At 41.9% G+C, this 20,564-nt stretch overlaps 1 protein-coding gene across 1 annotated transcript; it reads right to left on the reverse strand.

The window, feature by feature from the left end:
• Positions 1 to 1,965: 1,965 nt before the first annotated feature.
• tshr (thyroid stimulating hormone receptor) lies at positions 1,966 to 19,826 on the reverse strand. Its single transcript, XM_053445867.1, has 10 exons — positions 19,630 to 19,826; positions 13,569 to 13,640; positions 12,534 to 12,608; positions 9,683 to 9,757; positions 9,045 to 9,119; positions 8,311 to 8,388; positions 7,739 to 7,807; positions 5,749 to 5,826; positions 3,867 to 4,055; positions 1,966 to 3,421 (listed from the first exon to the last, which is right to left on the reverse strand). The coding sequence occupies exons 1-10, from the start codon at positions 19,824 to 19,826 to the stop codon at positions 1,966 to 1,968; spliced, it is 2,364 nt and encodes a 787-aa protein (XP_053301842.1).
• Positions 19,827 to 20,564: the final 738 nt, after the last annotated feature.

The raw sequence follows: 20,564 nt of genomic DNA on the forward strand, positions 1-20,564 counted from the left end.
ACAACTCTCTGTGAGAAAACACTTCATAACGGTGCAGAAAGTGGAGGTGCAGATTTGAAGAGTTCTACGGGTGCACATTACCCAGACACCCACACGATTCCTGCAACGACTTTGATTTTGATCAACCTAGACGTGCACACACAAAACAAGTATGAACCGTGAGTTAACGCTAACTGGCAGTGGGAGGGAGGAGGCCCTCACAAACTCAGCCAGGCACATCAAGCTTCAGCTTAGCGTTTGAAGAGTCCACACTGGATTGTTGTTAATGGGTGACTGGAAGAGATGGACACAGAGCTGTGGAAAACATTCATCTGAAATTGATGTCGTGTTAGTCCTGTAGGAATTTGCAGCGTGAGTCGAGTCTGGAACACAGCGAGCAGATGCCACTCTTGATTTTTTCAACTTAAAAAGTAGAAGTCGTTCCAGTTTTGAGGTTACGGCTGATTCAAACTCACGGATGCTTCGAGGATACAGTGGGGTTGTATAGATTTGGTAGCGCTGTGCTATATTTTCCATACTGAAACAAACTGTCCAGCAGTCTGGTCAAATATCGTCAAGACTTTGAAGGCAAACCTTTAAAAAGAAAAAGCCTGAAATTATCCCTTTTTCCTGGAAATACCCCCCCCCCCCCCCCCCCCCCCCTTGTTCATCTGTCTATTTCCTTTAAAAAATGTCACCCAGCAGATGAAATGCTAACCAGATGTTAAGCTGCCATTGTCAAGGGGTGTCCTTTAACTCATAATAGCTCAATATCGCACAAGTTACAGCGCCGCAGATCACATATGTCTCAGCTGTATTTTCTTTATGCTCTCCCGGCAAAGGCAAAGCTATCTCCACTGATTGCATAAGTCAGTTGTTTCCGCAGGAGGATGGAAAAAGATCACGTTCATGCTAGAAAAACAACCAGGACATTCCGAAGGGAGAGACACGGCTTTAACGGTATATATTTGTGATTATCATACCTGTGTGTAATTTGCAGAAAATGGCTAATAATTAAAATGGGTCTCGTGTTTTCTTTCGTAATTGGATCACCTGCTCTTGGGAGATGAAGAGGTACCTGTGCAAATAGTGGTTAGAGCAATGAATGAAACTAACAATATTTTATAACATGAAGAAATTATAATAACATAGAGAAACAACAGTAGGCAAATATTCATGAATCTCAAAATAGGGTTATATCAATTTGATACAGGTATAAGGCACATTAAAGTACAAGTTAAGAGTCCACTTCCACTTTTTAAACACTCTTGTCCTTTGTCCAACATTCCTTTTAGTTTGAGGTAAACACCCTTCAAAAATGCATAGATATTAAACATTATCATATTTTCATCTATAAGTCACCAAACACCACATTGTTTTTAGATTATATACAGAGGTACAGGTATTGATGAGACGATAACAAAGCAGTGTTTTTGTATTTCCATCAACCGTATGCACATTCCACTGTGAATGGCAGAGTGTCCTTGAACCAAGTATAAATACGACACGAATAGTTCCTCTTATCACTGGAAACTGAAATGCTTGAGACAACTTGACATACAGTATATTCTTGTGCCTCAATGCCACACTGCGAGCGGATAAGGAACTTGAATTAAACTCAAGACAATAATAAAATGCTGGAAAAAAAAAACATATTCATCAATGTATGTTTGAGTTTTATATCTATTTTCCTTACGATGAACTCTCCTCTATCCAGTCCATCAGGATAGAAAGGACTATAAATGAGACGAAGTCGAGCTCATACTTCACTGACACTTGATATTTTCCATCAACTGGAACCATAAAATCATCACAGCTGTAATTGTGAAAACAGCTGAACTGGGCCTGAAAGTTGAAGCAGATACAGAATACTGGAGCCCTCTGTTAAATATCCAAACGGATCTGTCGACAAACGCTTCAAGGCCTCTCCCGTCCCACCTGAACCTGTCTAACTTCTCTTTTTACATCTTCAAGCTGGCGTTTGGCTCACGTGTTCAGGCTCTGGCTCTCCTCAGGGCCTGCCTGCTGGCTGACTGCTTGATGGTAGGTATGTCCAGAGCATTTCCTCAGGTGTATGGGCACCTCATCCTGCCCACCACTTCCTCCACTCCTGACCTTACACTTGTCTCTACGGACCTGAGATGTCCCGCTGCTGCCTTTTGATGACACCGTCTGGCCTCTGAACAGCTGTGCCTGCTGCTGACATAGCCCCACCTTACTGAGGAGGATGAACACATCTCCCCTGAATGCCTTGGTGAAGATGGCATAGAGGAACGGGTTGGCACAAGAATTGAGAGGGTAGAATAGCACCAATAAAATCTTGGAGTTGGACACAGTGATGAGCGGCCGGTCCAGCACGGCTGACATGGCATAGAAGGAAATGGGCGCCATGCACAAGAAGTCAGTGAAAATGAGGACAGCCATTCGCTTGGCGATGTTTGTGTCCTTGGATCCAGAATGATAGTGAGGGTTGTGCACTGCGCAGTAGATCTTGAAGTAGCAAGCGCAGATGACAAGAAAGGCCAGAATATTGAGGACCAGCACTGACAAGATGTAGACCAGAGCCACTGTGGACTGGGTGTCCATCGGGAGACAGATGCTGACCTTCTGATAACTGCTCACCCCAACGAGAGGAAGCAGTGCCAGGACAAGGCAGAAAAACCAGCCACCTAGCATCACAGCTGCGGCATGGTGCAGACGCAGCTTGCGATCCAGCCTCATGGCAAAGGTGATGGCGTACCACCTCTCCAGAGTGATCACTGTCAAGGTGTAAACAGACAGTTCACTGGCAAAGACCGTAAAAAAACCTGCAAGTCCACAACCAGGACCCGTCTGCCAGTCTATGGCATGGTTGAAGTACTCAGCCCGTGTGTGGAGGTCTACTGAGGCAATGAGCAGAAGATAAATCCCCATGCACAGATCTGCAAAGGCCAGGTGACACATGAGGAAGCGGGAGACCGAGAGCTTGTAATGGCTGGTGAGCAGCACCAGGAGCACTATCACGTTTCCCAGAATGGCCAGCAGACTTACAAACCACACAGACACTCGCAGGAAGCCAAAACCCATTATGTCCTCACAGGGATTGAACTCATCGGGTACTGGCGAACACGCCACCTCCTCTCCCTCCTCACACACCACATAATCATAACGACTGTCAAAATCTTGGCTGGTATCCTCCTGGGGGTTCTTTAGGGTCTCTCCAAAACCCACATCCTCATCTGGCTGGCCCCCAAAATAGGCGTGGTAGTGGAGGCTGCCATGGAAGTCACCTCTCCACCAGTCTTGCTGGGAGTCTGTCTGACCTCCGTCACTTGGCTCTAGGTCGGGGACTGTTTCGACCACGCTGTCCCCTTGGAGGGAAGGCATGTGGAGGGGCCCCACAGAGCGCTTGTGATGCTGCTCTTGGAGAACAGTCAGGTTACAGATGATGTACTCCAAAAAGCTGAAAAACACATGCACACAAATAGACATAAGGCGAACACTTAACACAGCCCTGGATGGAGTCCTTGCTAGCACTTACTGTACCATCAAATCATTTATATATCAAGTTGAAGAAAAGGGAATTCTGTTTTGAGAGTCATTAATGGTCTGGGTCAACCTTCTTCCTACAATAACAGTAATGAGTGACACTAATTACGGCAGCACTGTAAAAGTTATAGGTAAACACATCATAGAGTTGCTTCAGTCCCTGCCAAGATCCACACTATGTGCAAGTGCAGCTGCCTGACTCACTGTGGTAGACCATTCGAATACACGAAATGCACTACAAGAGTATTCCATTGGACACAGTTTGTCTTTTTTAGCTGTGGACACACTTCCTCCACTTCTGACTGTCATATTTAGTATGTGCGACGAATACAAAATGAACAATTGAGATGATAGCTCACCCTCGTTTCTTTTTGAGGTTTTTAAACCCACAGCAGTGGCTGGGGTACGTGAGGTTGGCGATGGTGAGGTGCTTGAAGGTTTTGATGGGCGGAAGTTTCTTGAGGGCCCAGGCGTTGCGCGCCTTCAGCTCTCTGAGCGAATCCATACCTGTGGTCGGCAGCGAGTTGATCCCTGTCAGGGACACATCTCTTTAAGATAGAAAGAGAATGAAAGAATATACATTATAAATACACTTGTAACCCTCAACAGTGGGGATGAGAGTGGTGGGGGAACTGGAGCTATCTCCAATGTAAAGACCCAATAACTCTTAGCCCTGTTTCAACCCAATGCTAACACTAGAACCTACGCTCATCCAGGATTTGGTCCCATACCCAAAACTCCACGGAAACTTTTCCCAAAATGTTTACAATACTCTTCTTCAATCAAACATACATTACGTCCATGGTAATTGGATCCAAACATTTGTTTTGCCAAAGAAATTTCTTTATCGGGAGAAAACAGACAAGAAGGGTCATGTGAACACCTTAGGGGATATAACATGCTGCTGGAAAAAAATATTTTGAATTTTCCACAGAGGATTAAGTATGGAAAGCTATGTCACGCAATCATGGATTAACGCATTGTTGAGGTCACTGATGCTAAGCTACGCACCGATACTGTTGATAATATAGAATTTTATGCATAACCCAATTTTCTACATACTGCAATCCCATTATATTGGACATTTCATGCCGATAAATAACACTGAGCGCTATACTTCCATGTGACAAAGTGAAATAACAGCACGCAGTCACCAGTCAGTACCTTTCAGCCATAGTATCAGCAGATCAACAGAGATCTGATGAGACCGGAGCGTTCACAGATGGATTAAACAACCTCCTCCATCTGTTTCCTTGAGTGAGCTCCTCACTACTTCATCATCTTTAAGCAATTACATGTGGTATTGCTTGCGCTCGGCTGTCATGCCAAAGCCAGCTCAACTTCATCGCGACAAAGACATTCAGGGGATTGACAATCTCACCAACATCCTGTGTGATCCCATTATCAAGACATTCCACTATACAGCGCTGTCCGCTCCCCCCTCCTAGGGTCCAAGTAGAGGCCAAGTTCTTCTTTGCTTTCTTTAGTTTCCTCACCTATTATACGACTAAGTCAATGAATAATTTCATTAAATAAAATAAACACAATCCGAGCAATTTTATATCGGCTAAGAGCTCAACTGTTTTTTTTTAGTCCCATTTGCACTCCTCACTTCTTTGTCCTCTTCTCTCTTTCCCTCTCATGGGACACATTGTGTAACACTATACAAAAGAAAAAAAGAATCTGCACAGACCCAAAGAGTGTCATGTCTGATTTTGTCATTCCCAGATGTTTAGCTCATGACCTCAAGGAGGTGACCTCACTCAGGACATTTTCCTCAGTGGAACAGAGGAAGACCTGCGCACGAACCCCATTTACCTTCTCAGACACTTAATGGCAAGATCAGAACCACAACAGGGTCTCGGATTTAAAAAACCTTTAAAGTGGCAGAAAGACAACAGTAGACAGACAGTGGACGTTTGTCACTCACACTCTTGCATGCGCATAACATTTCCAGGAAAAAAACATAGTTATGGAGCAAGGATTTACACTTTAACCGCACATTGTGACTAATGAAAGTATTAGTTATTAAAACATACACTAAAAAATGTGTTTTAATACTGTATGTGAATTTAAAATATACCAGTGAATTGGTACTTTACAGGGAATTAGACCAGGCGATCAATGCCACTTTCCTGTCCATCACATAAATGGATGTAATTGACGGCTCATCTTTTTGGATTGTGTATTTAATTATAAGATAAGAGAGGCTCCGAGTTCTCAAGTAGTTCATATACTCACAGAAGCATGGGGCCGCTTATGGTGCCAGCAAAAGCCCTTTCATCCATCTTGGTCAAATACTTGTTCCTGTGCAGGTCGCTGAGACAGGAAAGCACAAATTTAACTTCATGAAGAGAAAAGTAATCCTTAACATTTCAATCAGACCGACAGATGCGAGGCTTGGCATAATATTTCCCCAAGCCTCATCACTGTACATTTCTGTGTTTATTTTCTCACCTTTCAGGGGTGAAATATGACAGAAAGAAGGTCTCAATCCAAATGTTGTGATGGCGTACTCCTTAAACACACTGCACCCACTACACCTCCCTGACTCCTAAATCTAATAAGCATAATAGAGTTGTGAGGGTTGTGTTTGTCTTGGTCAGGCTGCGCTGGGATCAGTTCCCCCCTCAGAGCAGATCATGCGCCAACACAAACATCAATGTGGTAAGACTCAACATAGTCACAGACCAATGGCTTAATTAGGCTCTTAGAAGGTCCTCGACTTTATGTAGGTGTTGTCAAAGGCGAAAGACGCTTTAAATTAATATCATATATACCTCATATCCTTAATATGCAGGGTTCTGGACCAGGGGGTGACAAGAAATAAAAACTTGTTGAGACAAATGAAGAAAAAAGGAAGCAATTCTTACTTACTCTCTTCTCACTGACTCATTATTTTTCCAAGTGTGAAATGATAGTCTAATAGTCTGTCACAGATCTCCAGTGTCACCGAGCGTATTGGAGAGGGGGACTCTTAATGCAGACTTCCTGAACCCCATTTTTGGAAACATATTTTCCCATGAGAACTCCAGCTCACTAATCAAGAGCTGGGCTTAAGCCCTACTTCGGTACATATGAGAAGGCCCATAGAGACACAGCTGTGGTCCTGCTGCTTTTGTAGTTTAATACTGGGTAAGGAAATACACCTGCCAGATGTCAGCAATGGTTTAATCCAGGCAAAACACTGAGCCACCTAATTTTTTTGAGAACTGCAAGGCTTCTTTCTCGACAGATACAGCACCACATAGAAAAAGTCGTGTCTCCAGAAATGTATCGTATAAAAATGAAACTGTGAACACTCACGATGGAAATAAAATAAAACTCGTACAGTTTATACAATACACATGTAGTCAAACATTTTGGGAATTTGCCATTCTGCCGAGATTTTCAAGATTGATACCACAAACAGTAATCTCAGAGCTGATCGGCTAACTTCGTCGATTTAGCCCCTGAATTAAGACAGATGCTCTAGGGGCAACAATCACTATTTTGGGAGCTTGCAGTGTAGATATGCGAAACCTTGACATTATCCAATCAAAGTAGTTTATTTTATCACACAAGTCGAGTGTCTGTCAAAACAGAACACAAATATGATTTTTTGGTGTTTTAGGTCCAGATGAAATTCTGGTGAATCGTTATCATGTGAATACATATAAATTAAAAAGCCAATAACCCATTACTTTCAGTCAATGTGTTCCGCCTCTTTTGCTCTCCACAAGGACTGTTTACCCGGAAACCAAAAGCTGCTCAAATGTGATTGGTCAAACTAGAAACAGAAACCATAAAACTTCCAGCCCCCAAATCTTGTCCATTGCCTACAGATTCATTATATACACTCTCAGAATCCATGTATACGAGATTAGCCAATGAGCAGCCATTAAGTTTAGCCCAGCAAAACTGGAAACAGGTGGAAAGAGCGAAGACATATTCCCGAACAAAACCTTTACAAAGCAACCACCAGTCGTTTTTTTTAAAACATTGCAGATTTTCTTTGGATTAAACAAACCAGCTATGACGTGTAAATTAACTTTGGTTATGTTTGGAAAGAGCCACACTGGTTGTGTCCCAGTTTTCACTCTTTGAGCGGGGCTAGCTAACCAGCTGCAGGCTGTATATTTATGAGTGGTATCAGTGTTCTCGTCTGACTCGCTGAAAGAAAGCAGCATTTCCCAAAAACGTAAAACTGTGAAAATAAGCTTTCACATAACAGAAATACCATTTAACCTACACTTGATCGAGCTTGGTCCCATTGAAGGCATGATGTTGGATTTCTCTGAAGCCATTTCCATACAGCATCCTGGAGCAAAAAGACAAGAAAATATTACTGATTAGAATTTGCTTCTTGAGTGTGCGTTCTAGACCTGCCTGTTTGGAATGGGCTGTTCTCTATGAATTATTCCTTATTGAGTCCTCCTCAACCAGGCCTACAATACAATGTCACTTTTTTATTGTTTGAGTTCTGGACATTGTGTGCCGAAATTTATTCTGTGGGTGCCCATGAAAGGGGGCAGCACCCGCTACGTCCATGTTTGTGTTAGTCTATATCTGGTCTGCATATGGTTGGCTCATATGTTACTGCCTGTTCTCTGTGCGTCTCTGTGTGTACTCGCCTTTACTATCCTGGTGAGATTCAAGTTAGTGCAGAGTGAGAACATGTTTCCAAAGTGAGGTCATTTTGCCAACTCCTGCGTCTCCTAGAAGCTACTTTAGGGATTTTGTTGGATTTAGGGATAAACTATACTATTGTTAGTCTACACTTTATATTCATTCTACACATATATGGTATTTGTCTTATCTTACACTGTCAGCACATCGCTGGTGATGCCACGGAATGAGTTGGGTGGGATCTCAGTGATGTAGGGATGATCAACAATTTCCCTGCAATTAAAGGGACAGATGAGACAGGAAATGAAGAGGTGTTGTGATTATATACCTTTCATTGGAAAATGTCACAGAGAGAAATGTGGCGTTGATGAATATATTCTCAAATATATAATTATTAAAGCATCTGTCGGAAAAGGTGATGACAAAGAGGTGACTACAGATGTACGTCATTTCATAGAAACACGCAAAAGCAGACATGGTGCGCTTACACACACACACACACACATAAACTTTTTGCTGCTGTAGCATTTTGTACAGTAATAACACCCTGGTTAATGGTACCATTTCCCAAAATTGAGACCACACATCCCATAATCTGAAGCGTTGTGTTCCAAACAAAATGTTGCTACTTGCCCGTCTTTCTTCCATGGAATACAAAGGAGAATGACGTGTTTTCTCTTTCAATTACTGTTCATTCCCTTTCCTTTATCACGCTGTCAAAATCATGAAAACCTAACCACTAAGTGAAACAACACAACCATCTTCCTGTTCCCTACAGTGAAGCACGGGAGAGGGGGGGTAATGGCAGATTATTTCCCTAAAACCTTTCTGTTGCTTTTATTATATCATTGACAGCTATACCAACGTTAGCTAACATACATGTTGAAGCGTGTGCCTGATTCAACAACTATGAGGATGCTGTAACTTACAATATGAAGTTCATGTCATTAGAGTGGATGTTGTTCAAGTCAGGGAAGAAAGTGAGGCCAGTGTTGAAAATCCCCCTGAGAAGAACAGGAATACAAACAGTCAGGAGATGCACTTGAGACCCACAGGTATTACTCCTTAATCACACAACAAGTTCTGTATTCATTTGCGAATTGAAGACTCACTTTCAGTTGACAGAGTTCAGCTTTGTTTTTTTAAATGCTAACGTCACCCTAAACTGAACTCTCACGCTACGTCCCTGATCTTTAGTTCTCTGGATGGTAAGAGAAACCGCTAATTGTCTGCCAGACTCAAAAATTCACATTTTAACCAAGACATCTCAGAGATTGACATCTTTCTTTCTCATTCCAAGTGGTTTGATTCCATCTATTTTTAGTTTGTGCGGTAATTTTTCTAAACACAGCCTGTACCACTGCATTAGATTCAAACGAAGCATGACTCAGTCTTACCCACACAGACACAGACAAGTCTATGAATAGATCACAATGTCTAAATTATTGCCAGACTCAAGTATTTTTAATCAACAGCGCTCATCTCTTTTGGGTTGTCACAACATTGTTAGTGTTTGGTTAGTCAATTCCAAAACCGGTATGATTTCAAAACAAAAAAAAACACTCACAGATATTTGAGGTTTGGGAGGTTCTTAAAGGCTTCTGGGTCAACATAGGTCAGACTCTTTGCATTACGTATCTCTCTGGAAGAATAAACAGACAAGAAAGAGAAATGTTTTACACATTAGTACAAACCAATTCACAGCATAAATTAAGGGGACATTTTTTTTATTCACAAACACATACAGAAAATAGGACAGCGTAATTAGGGCTATGTTCATGTAATTACGTCCTAGTTTTAGTTTTTAAGTAACTAAATAACTGAAGTAACTAGCTAAAGTGACTAAATGAACAGTTCACCCGAATTTCACCCCCTCTGCATTTAAAAAAATCGTGAACTAATCTCATTTTGAAACTATGAAACCTCTTTGAATGTCACACGGATGTCCCCTGAAGAGTCGCCTTCTAGTCTGTGTGGTCATTTCTTCCGAATAAAGGTTTCTTATGCAATCTTTCGAAAGTCCTGACACTTATGATAATGTGGTGCTGTGCAGTATAACTTCCCAAGATGCTCCACAGTCCTCCTTTTAATTTAGGCAACCGGCTGATCTTCTGATATTCCCCCTCTAAAATGACACATAGCCTATAATTACAACTTTATTCTCCTATTATTACACATTTATTCCCCGAAATCTCCGATACATTTTTTTTCAACCTGGCTCTAATACATCATCGCAGGAAACACACACTGTGTAGTCTTCAAACGTGCTGACAGAACGTAGCAAGGTGCACGCCAGTGTGCAGGAGACAGGAGGCTCAGTGCAGACAGCCACGGCCGGAAGTGGAGTCCAATTAGTGTTTCATTAGCGTGTTTATTCTGGTGCGCCCCGTGCTGGACTGAACACCTCTCTCTGCAGCCTGAGGCCATGTGGTGATCTTGAACATGTGTCCTGGCTCCTTCTTCACACACCAGGCAAACCACACTGATCTCAGCAGAAAGACGTGGTCAGGGCAGTGGAGGTCCCTGAGTGGGAGAGGTTCATCTTCCCGCTGCTGCTGTTTGAGAACTATAGGGCTTCAACCAAAGGTCAATTATGTAGTATTAATGAGAATTTGATATTCTTTTTACTTGGATTTTCTGTTGATTAAATGTTTTTAGTGTGTGTGGTCCTCTTTTCTTTGCCATGGTGATTTTGGCTTGTCATATAAACTAAACAATATGAATAGGATTGCAATGATGAATCCAATCTCAATAAAAGGTAGAATCTGGTTAGTGTGGCAGAGGTCAAATTTATCACTGACACGCATGAGAAACCATTGGCTAAGTCCTTCTGCCACTTGGTGCCGGGCAGGTAGAGCACAATATGTTTGTTTTGTTTCAGTGGATGGAAAGTTGGTTGATGAGAAGTTAAAAACCAAAACAGCGAGCTTAAAGATGCTAAAGCACTTAATGGGGAGCTGTGGGGCATTGCAGACTTGGATGAAAGGCTACTTCTAGGTGGGTTTGTCACTCTGTCTCTGCACTCTGTTTGATTTAAATAAATATTTATTGATGCAGCTTTTATGCAAGTTATTTCCTTTAAGTGATTCAAACAAACTGCCATTGCTGGCGTTATGAAGATAAAACACTTCCTTAGTGCCAGAGTTTTTTCCCCCAGACAACTTTCCAAGAATGTAGAGGTTTTCATGATCTGTGTGGGTGTGTGTGTATGTGTATGTGTGTTGTGTGTTTAAATCAGTGTTGCGATGTATCATTTGCCAATAGAGATTTATCTGCACTACATCTTATCACAATATTTAATATGTGAATTTTTTACTTCTGTTTAAACCCAACAATTGGTTGAAATAGGTGGTTTCATTGATGGCGGCCCAACACAAACTTTACCCAGCCCCCTCTGAGTTTTCAGCCCCGACGCACTCCTCCATCCACAGCTGCTGTCGGCCTCAAGCAGCCAACAGGAAGCGGAGCATTAATTTGTGTCTGACCCTGAAGGAAACCTGAGAGAGATGCCATTATCTGATGTATGGCACGACACCACACCAATCAGCGGCAAATAGGCCCCAGAGATCCAGAATACAACCCCAGAACACAGATTCAACCCTGAGCTGGTGGTTTGAATTATCGTTCTTGTCTGTATTTTGATACCTGGGATCAGGGAGCCAATGAGGGAAGACAAAAAGGAAGGATAATTAAGACGAAAATGACAGCCAAATATGCATCAAGCCGGGCTATTGGAGCCTGTCTGTAGCTGTTAATCATAGTTACTCTTTCAAACAGCCCACATTTTATTCAGAAATCGAGGAGCGGGGAACAAATTGCGAACAACTAACTGCTGTGTTACAAGATGCTATAACTTTGAACAAATCTTTCACGCGGGTGGGAAGTCTCGCAGTAATATATGAAGAGCTAGGAGGTGTTCTGCTGGAAAGTATGTGGTCCGCCCAGAGACTCGGCCATTAATCTCTATCCTATAATTGAGAATGGAGTGCACCTTGCTAGACTTTTCCACCCGGAGCTGCATCAACAGGAGCTGGAGCACGAAGAAGATGAAGTGCGGGAAGCCACATAGTGGGTGCTGTTTAGCGTCTCGGCTTTAACGTGCCTATTAGCCACCAAATGCATCCAGATAATGGGTTCCTTCATTGAATTGAATAGAGTCTTATCTAAACTGCACTTGGTAAACCCCATAGAACAGGGTTCTTTTTTCAATCCCTGCAAAACTGCTCCGTACATACCACCCTGATGAGGAGAAGTAAATGATGAGCGGGAGAGAAATAAGCTCATAATCAGTTTCCTCCACACTTCCATTTGCTGCCGGCAAGATTCAGAATTAAGCATTTTTCTCTCCACAGAGCAAATGGAACGGCTTAATCGATGACGATCGATAAAGAGCGTGCCCTTTTCCTTGAGTTACTCACATGTGGGTGATTTTCCTCAGGCTGTTGAATGAGTGCCTCTCCAGCCTCTGCAGCTTCACGTCCACCGATATATATCTGACGGGAATAAGCAAAGGTTACACCGAATCTAATGAGCAAATCATCTTTGTAATGTCAAAATAATTCGTTTTCTTAACCGTCTGTCCGATTTTCTGAGAATGAAGGTTCTGTGCAAGGGCGAAATGTGAGACCTGCTTTCATAAAAGACTTTAAACGTGCGGTTCTTAAAGTGATCCTGAAGCCTGCAACTCTTTCCTGGATTTATGAGCCCACCTTGTCTCCCGAGCCCCCCAAGTCAGGAGCAATTTTAAAGGAATGCACCTCACATATACATTACCCAGTCGTCAGTCACTCTGCTCTCATTTGTTGTTACTTATCAACAGGTTTGCCCTTTGGAATAAACCGTGAATCTAAGCACTGGATTAAAAAATCCCTTCACACACACATATTTTATTTAATTTGTTTAGTAAGAGGCAAATTAATAAAACAGTGTAGGATTAACAAACTAAATAAAACACATTTTATTGTTTTTCTTCATTTTTATCTAGATAGTGAACAAGGAGTTAATATAAACACTGGACAATCGTCTCTTACACCTCTGTCTCCCTCCATGCATGACTCGGACGCAGATGTTGAACTCGGCAGCTGAGGATCAAGGCTCAAGTGTATTTTACCTCCACACAGAGAGTGCCCCTCTACAGGGAGTCTACACACTCGCGTCGCTCTGCTGGAAAACCTATAGCCAGTGTTCAAGCCTATAACTGCGGTCGAAGGACCAACATTCCTGATGAAGGAACGCATTAGCGTTTCCAGCTGCGATTAGGAGCCGTGCAGAGGTGATACTAAACAGAGAGCATATCATCTGCTTGTGTGGCAGGCAGAAGGAAAAGGCCGGATAGTTTGGAACTGGGAAATATTCCCACTTTTAGGGGAAATAAAACAGGTGGATGAGAATAACTTTGAAAAGGGTTTGTTTACAAACCTTGAGTAGAATAATTCTACTAGATCGCCACTTACATCCATGAGATGTTGACCAAGTTGGAAAAGACATCCGCTGGCAAGGATGGGAGTTGGGTCTCGAAAAACCATCTGGTTAAAACAGAGAAATTGACATTTTAGCTGACACATATATTGAACTGTTTCTTTTTTTCTGTTAACATCCTCTGTTTTTTAGACACAATTGTTGTTTTATTAAAGTGTCCTTGACTTCTTTTGAAGAAATGTTTGAAATTTGGGTTTTAAAAAAAAAAAAAGAAAAAGCTTATTCAGGAACACCTAATATAACTCTGAGCAACAGAAAATAAACATATTTCCTAAAATGCCAAAACATTTAAGAGAAACTCAAAATCTCTTTTGACTATGTCTTGAGACATTTACTATAATTATCTCCAATAACAGAAATGCAGAAAAAAAGCTCAAGAAGGAATTAAATGACAAAATTTTCAATAATTTATGTCTTTTCATTTTGTCCAATAATTCCAGCCAACGAGGACACTAAAGAGAAGGAGATAGAGTGTGTCTGGTGTGCATGATAGAGGAAAGAGAATGGGAGTCACAGATAAAGGCACAATGCTGTTGAATTAGCAGCAGATTAGAGGTTTCTTTGAAGTCACTGGTAAAACAGCCCCCCCCACACACACACTTCTTCTAGGAACATGGGAAAAAACAAAGACTTGGAACCGAATGGACTCGATACGGCAGCCAAGTCAAACAATGTCTGGGTCGGTTTGGGACACTGTTTCAGAAAGTAAGGTTAAGACCTAAGTATGTGATACACACCTCCACGTTGATCTAATAAATTAGTCCCAAATGTTACTGTTTCACTGTGAAGCCGAGGAATATTATGAGACCTATCAATTTAGAATGTGATCCATATTTCTGTCGCTAAATCAAACTGTTAAGCTTGCTGAAAAATGTTGCACGAAGAGAAAATGAATCACCCCACATTCCTGGGGGGGATTTGCTTTCTTGCTGAGAATTAAAGGAGAGCATCAATATCATATCTTCAAATATGGCCATGATTAGCTTAGCATAAAATAGCAAAAAAGCTTGAAAGGAGATGGACAGTGATGTCTGGCTCTGTTCAAGTGTAAGAAAGAATACACCAAGCAGCACATCTAAAGCTCAGAAAGGTACCTGTTATATCTCTTGTTTAATCCAAATAAAAACTGGAGAGTAAAAATGATATGTTGGAGTTATTATGTGCCAAATATTTATTGGCAGGAGTCTGTGCTGGCTGCCTGGCAAGAATCATATTTTCACTGGAGCTTTTGTATGCATTTACCAAACATTATATAAATTGGTTAATTTGCAAGCTATACATGTACATGTGCTATAGGTGGAACTTGTTGCCTGTTGCAATTCTTTATGCCAGTTAAATTAATATGCTCCTATTAGATAGTATAGACTTGAGGTTGTTTCTTCCCCAAATTTTTCAAGAATGTTAAAAAGTACATTGTGAGCACTTTCACACATGTGAAAATGTGTTGTTTCCTCCCTGTGATCTTGTGGCATATTTTGTTGAGGTAGATTTGTGGATCACAACATGACATTAGAAGAAAGAGATTAAGATGTCCTCCACATGTGTACTTGTCATGTTGTATTCCCGGCCCTCTCAGCAGTGAAGGATGCACATTAAGAGTTGGTTCCACCGCATCCTGTCTCAACCAACAACAGCGTGCATGTGTCCATTAGGCACCAGGTATAAAAAGGGACTCGGCCAAAGCCACCATCTTAATGCACCCTTCCCTCCATCAGCGGAACAATAGACTAATTCACAAGTTGCAGATCTGGCCCAGGAGACTGAATCGCGCTCACAGGCATGGGGGGGGGGGGGGGGGGGGGGGGGTGGTTGAGTCACTAAGTAGACATAGCACCCCGCACGCACTCTGACAAACCCAAACAAACAGCGGGACACAGAGCAGACCCTGACACCAAACACCCACCGTCAGAACCGCGCTGTTTCGCCGCCGCGCTCAAACCCAAATACCAGCGGGCGTTCTCCCTCAGGAGTTCGAGGAGGAGAAAATAAGCTTAAGCTTAAGGAGAAAATGACTCCCTCAATTTGTAATTCTGGACAGAAACCCGAGAAAACAAACAGGCCGGGGAATTGAGTTTGAAGTGGGGAGAAGCCACATAATTTATAATAGTGTCAACATTGGATTGACAACATGGCTGTGTTTACAGGCTGTGTCTCATACTGATGTGTAGTAGTCTGTGGTGACCATTGTGGTAGAGCGGGTAGGTTACTTATTCAACCTGCACTTTCTCCAGCGTGAATCACCTCAAATATGGTGTCGCTGCAAAGATCCTTAATTTCTCCTGATGAGTTCAAAGAATAAGTCGCCTCGTAATGGCTTGTATTTAAAGCGATGCACAAAATGTCACTCCTGTTTGTTTTCTCATAAACACACAGGGATATTATTGCCGAATGTGAAACACTAGTAACCATTTCCATTGCATGACCCATCGGCACAAATTAATAGCCGCGGGACCGTCAGTGTTTCCAGTAATCGCAGCTACGGCCCATCACGTTCAATGCACTTCTTATTTTACAATTAAGAGCCCGGAGCTCATCTGTAACCATTCAGGAAACAGCATTACATTTTTATTCTCCAGTCAGTTTAGATGAGAGGTTTGAGGGACAATGAGTTATCACGTTTAAACTCCAATCCAAAGATTTCTGAGTGGAACTGCTGCGTTCCCTTTTCTTTTCCCTTGAAGTCTTTTTCACTCTTAATTATTCTCAAATGGAGCTCTCTGGGTGTTTGAGAAATGTGCTGTAAAAACTAAATATTGTATTTGAATGCATCGTCCAGACGCGGCCGGGAGTCACGCTACGCAGGCTTTTTAAGCATGTCTTTGCTTTCCTTTCCACCTCTCTGACTCCCAGCGGCACATAGAGTAACTTCCACCACAAGTACACGCACACACACACACACACACACACACACACACACACACCCACACACACACACACAAAGGCTCCAAACAAAGTATCCACATACGCACACTCTTACACAGACGCCTGCTTTGCGTTCACCTTTTGTCTTGGGAATAGAATTATTACACATTTTCCTCTACACCATAAATTTGAACCAAGCGCCTACCTTAAAACCAGAATTAGTGGAGACAGTTAGAAACACACATATTTGCTTTCTAGAAGAGGTTCAGAGAAAAAGGCTGATGCCCCTCTCAAATCTTTACGTTAAACATAGCTTAAGCAAACTGAAGCCAGCTCCATTAAACTAGCTTCTTACTAGGAGTGCAACAGGCTCTAAATAAAATTTGCTAACCTGGCTTTGTGGAAATATAGTCTACCGGGGAATCTAAAGCTCACTTATTAATATTCATAATCATTTAATCTCTACAAAAACAAGTATAAAAAAACAATCTTGTCCTGCAATGGCCTGTGGCCCCTTGCTTCCACACTTCGTGCGAGGCCATGACACTAGTTTAAAGTTTAACTGAGATTCTAGAAGCTATTTACCAAAAACGTTACTTACGAGTCACTCTCGCCGTGTAGATTTGGAGTTAAATTCAAACAGTGCCGACACAAAGTCTCTACCTTTGTGAGGAAAGTGTCCCGATTAGATTCGTCCACTATAAACATGTAATGTGATCTCTCTTTGGTCCAATTCATGGAACTTAATGAATGAGGATTTAGAGTTTGCTGTTTGCTGAAAGACAAACTAATAGACCGGGTCCTTGACGGAGCAAATAGGTTGCAAGACAAAAGGCCAATAGAAAAATGTACTGACAGTCGGGCTTGTCCAGAATCTGTAGATCTGGACCCCATTGACCTGACCAGGGCAGCAGGGTCGTTCATTTCTCAGTGCGTGAGCAACAAAATCAAACTTCCTTACGCCTCCTTACGACAGGGCAGCGCTTGGTGCTATGCTTTCATGTCTTTCTATCCTCCAGGAGGGCGCTGGGTAAACTCTGGGCAGGAATGTGAGGAAATCGTGGGGGACATCGGGGAACTTGCACATGTGAATTGGAGCAGTGATCAGGAGATAATTTCTTGTGATGGCTGCTGTTGGAGTGATGTTCCAATAAACTGTAGGGGAGGAATGAGGATTATCACAACACGGCTCAGAACCTTCTCCTTGGGTTAGCGAGGCCTACATCAGTGCTCCTGAGGAATTTTGTAACAGGGTAACGAGTGTTACTTAAAAGGACAATGTAATGTGCTGATCTGTTGCAGGAATAATGTTTATCCAATTCAACATCATTTCTTTTGCCCTAAACCAAAGTTTCAGACAACAACCCAGAAAAATGCAGTATTTCACCCTTCTTCTCCCATCTCTATTCATGCAGGATTTTTTGAATAACATTTGAAATATTAGGGAATGTATCGACCTGGTTACTTCCACAACATCCTTGCAGGTTGGATAATGCAATACTGTCTGAGAGCATTGCTCAAGAATGCCTATTGAAATGGAAATACCACTTTTCACTCTTCCATGTTTCCACATCTGCCATGGAGTCCCTCAGAGGAGCATGTTTTTCCATCACTCCGCAGAGCTGTGGCAAACTCTGGTCGCTCTCTATTGCGTAATTTGTTCGACCCGCACTTAAGCAATTTAGGAAGTGTAAAAAGCCCTGGCACATTTCTCAGCGGCGACCCTGACATATTACGTCAGGTCGACTCACAGGATTCTTCACAGAGTCCTTGGGGTCTCCGATAACAAGACAAAAGATGGAGCCTAGATCATTTGTTGGTTAGTTATTTTTTTCAAAAGTTGTTGGCTATTTTTTTATTTATCAAAAGTTGTTTTAATTGCCCACTAAATAAACAGCCATACAGAAAATAACTACTTATTTTTCTCCACACTAATGGTACTGACAATGCTTTTAATTCCTTTTCTTGGATTTTGAGTGAAAGAAGAATTAATGCCTAAGGTATAACTTTGCTTTTCTGCTTTTATCTCAATGTCTAACTTTAAATGGAATATTTTAGGGGTTTGGGAGCATTTTGTCAGACAAAGTGAGCAATCTGAAGTTATCACCAAGGGCTCTCTGAAATAAGAATGAACACATGTCACCATTTCCTTACTTTATATTAAACCATACAGTTATTTTAAAAGAATAAGCTTGTCAACAGAAAATTACTAATATAATTAGTATCAGTAGCTGTAATTTGCTGACAGTAATACTGTATAATTAAAGAGTTATATTGCTTCAAGGAAAATACTTTGTTTTTGAAAAGGAGAAGTTGGATTATTATTTATCACCTTAATAATTCAGTCGTACTTTTGCTGTGAATTGATTGCAAGCAGAGAATGTCTGTGTACAAAGGTCAAAGTTGAAACTGAACTCCTTTATATGAGACGGTTCGGCTGTTGTTTTTCTACATTTTATTTGAGAAATCCAGAAGTAATAACATTTAAATAGTGAAGAGTATCTCACAAAATGCATCACTCAAACTGACTCTAAGGACAAACCATGTTGACAGGAGCAGTTTGAACTGCTGTGAGATAGTGTTGTACTAAATTATGGATGATTTAATAATAATCAGGATACAACTCTCACTATTCCGAGGCAAATGACAACAAATATCAAACAAATCAATCGTCGTATTTATATATTTTCAAACTGTTCAGTCACGTCAGTGCTTTGCAATATGATAATTTCAGGTTAATATTGGGGTTTAAATTAATATTGTTATGACCATAAAATAGATATATTTCTTACAGTCATTGCAGTCACATTCAACTGCTTGTAAGTTCATCTCAATGGCAATTATTGTAAAACCTCTCTTATTCTTCCGGGACATTTTAAGATTGGACACATAAAACCGAATCAAGAATAAAAAGTCCAACTGACAACTTGAACATAGCTTGTTAGCGACCCTATAATAGGCATACAAATATATATAATACCTCAAAATGGAAGAGCTGCTTAACATCACAGACAACCTCCAAAGTGCCCGTGGGAACACTTTGGAGGAATATTCATGATATTATAATGATTTTTTCCTCGGGGTTAAGAGCACTTTAAATTCAGAAGGTACGGGGGGGACAGGGGGGAAACAGCAGAAATCACTTTCACAGATGCGTCTTGAACGCCTACTTACAGCGCCTCGGTGCTCGCCGGGAACCTGGGGAGAATATCAATGTCAACGCAGGAGATGGTGCGCGTCCTCCACTCGGAGCAGTCGCACTCCGCAGGGCAGGAGTCAGCCGCCTCCATCGCGGCGCTCACGCACACGGCAGCCCCGCACAGCAGCGTCAGCACGGAGCGTGTCACCACCTGCAGCCCGTCCCACGGCATGTCTGGGTCCTGCAGGATGCCCCCGATGTCCGCCACAGTACCAATGTGTGCACCAAGACTGCGTGGGCCGTGTGTTGTTGCTGCTGCTGCGGGCTGAAGTAATCCTCAGATAAAGCTGTGGGGAGGAAAGTGCAGTTTGCTTGACAGGGCCACAGCAGCTCGTGTGAGGTGGGGAAGGTGGAGATGCTGCAGCTCAGTGCTGGGTTTGGAGGTGGTCTCCCAGCGAGAGGGGTGGGAGGACTTCTGGGGCACTCTTGTGTTGGACTTGAGAAGTAATGTTTTTGGTGGTTGTGTCCAAGATGTTTTGCAAAACAAAAAGCACGATAAAACAAATATGAAGTAAAATCAAGTTAATGTTCAAGTTCTTTTTCTTTAATTATTCTCACTTTTTGAGTTTTTAAAACCTTGTGCATTTGGGTATATGCTTGTTTGACGTATACGGTTTTGCATAAACGTCTTTGCCCCCCTCCTTTATAAAGTTTTATTTAAAAACGAGAGCCACTAGGTTCACAATGGGACAGTATGGTTCCATTAGGTTCCATTTAGGTTTACCACACACATTTGGTTGTATGCTTCTAGTTCATCTTCAAGTGGAATATAAGCTCAGTATTTTTCTCCAATTATTCTTCACATATTGATTTTTTTTAAACTTCATGCATTTTAAGTATGCTTGTTTTATGTTTAGGTTAAAATTACTTTAGTTGTTTATGGATACAGGTAAATGCTGCCTCAACACAA

This window comes from Pleuronectes platessa, chromosome 17 (assembly GCF_947347685.1).
Source record: "Pleuronectes platessa chromosome 17, fPlePla1.1, whole genome shotgun sequence".
NCBI lineage: Eukaryota > Metazoa > Chordata > Actinopteri > Pleuronectiformes > Pleuronectidae > Pleuronectes > Pleuronectes platessa.

Coding starts and splice junctions, on each gene's coding strand:
- tshr (XM_053445867.1), bottom strand. CDS start 19,826: ATGCCGTGGGACGGGCTGCAGGTGGTGACACGCTCCGTGCTGACGCTG. Junction 9,120..9,682: donor CTCCCAAACCTCAAATATCT/GTGAGTGTTTTT, acceptor TGTTCTTCTCAG/GGGGATTTTCAACACTGGCC. Junction 3,422..3,866: donor AACCTCAAAAAGAAACGAGG/GTGAGCTATCAT, acceptor TGTGTTTTTCAG/CTTTTTGGAGTACATCATCT.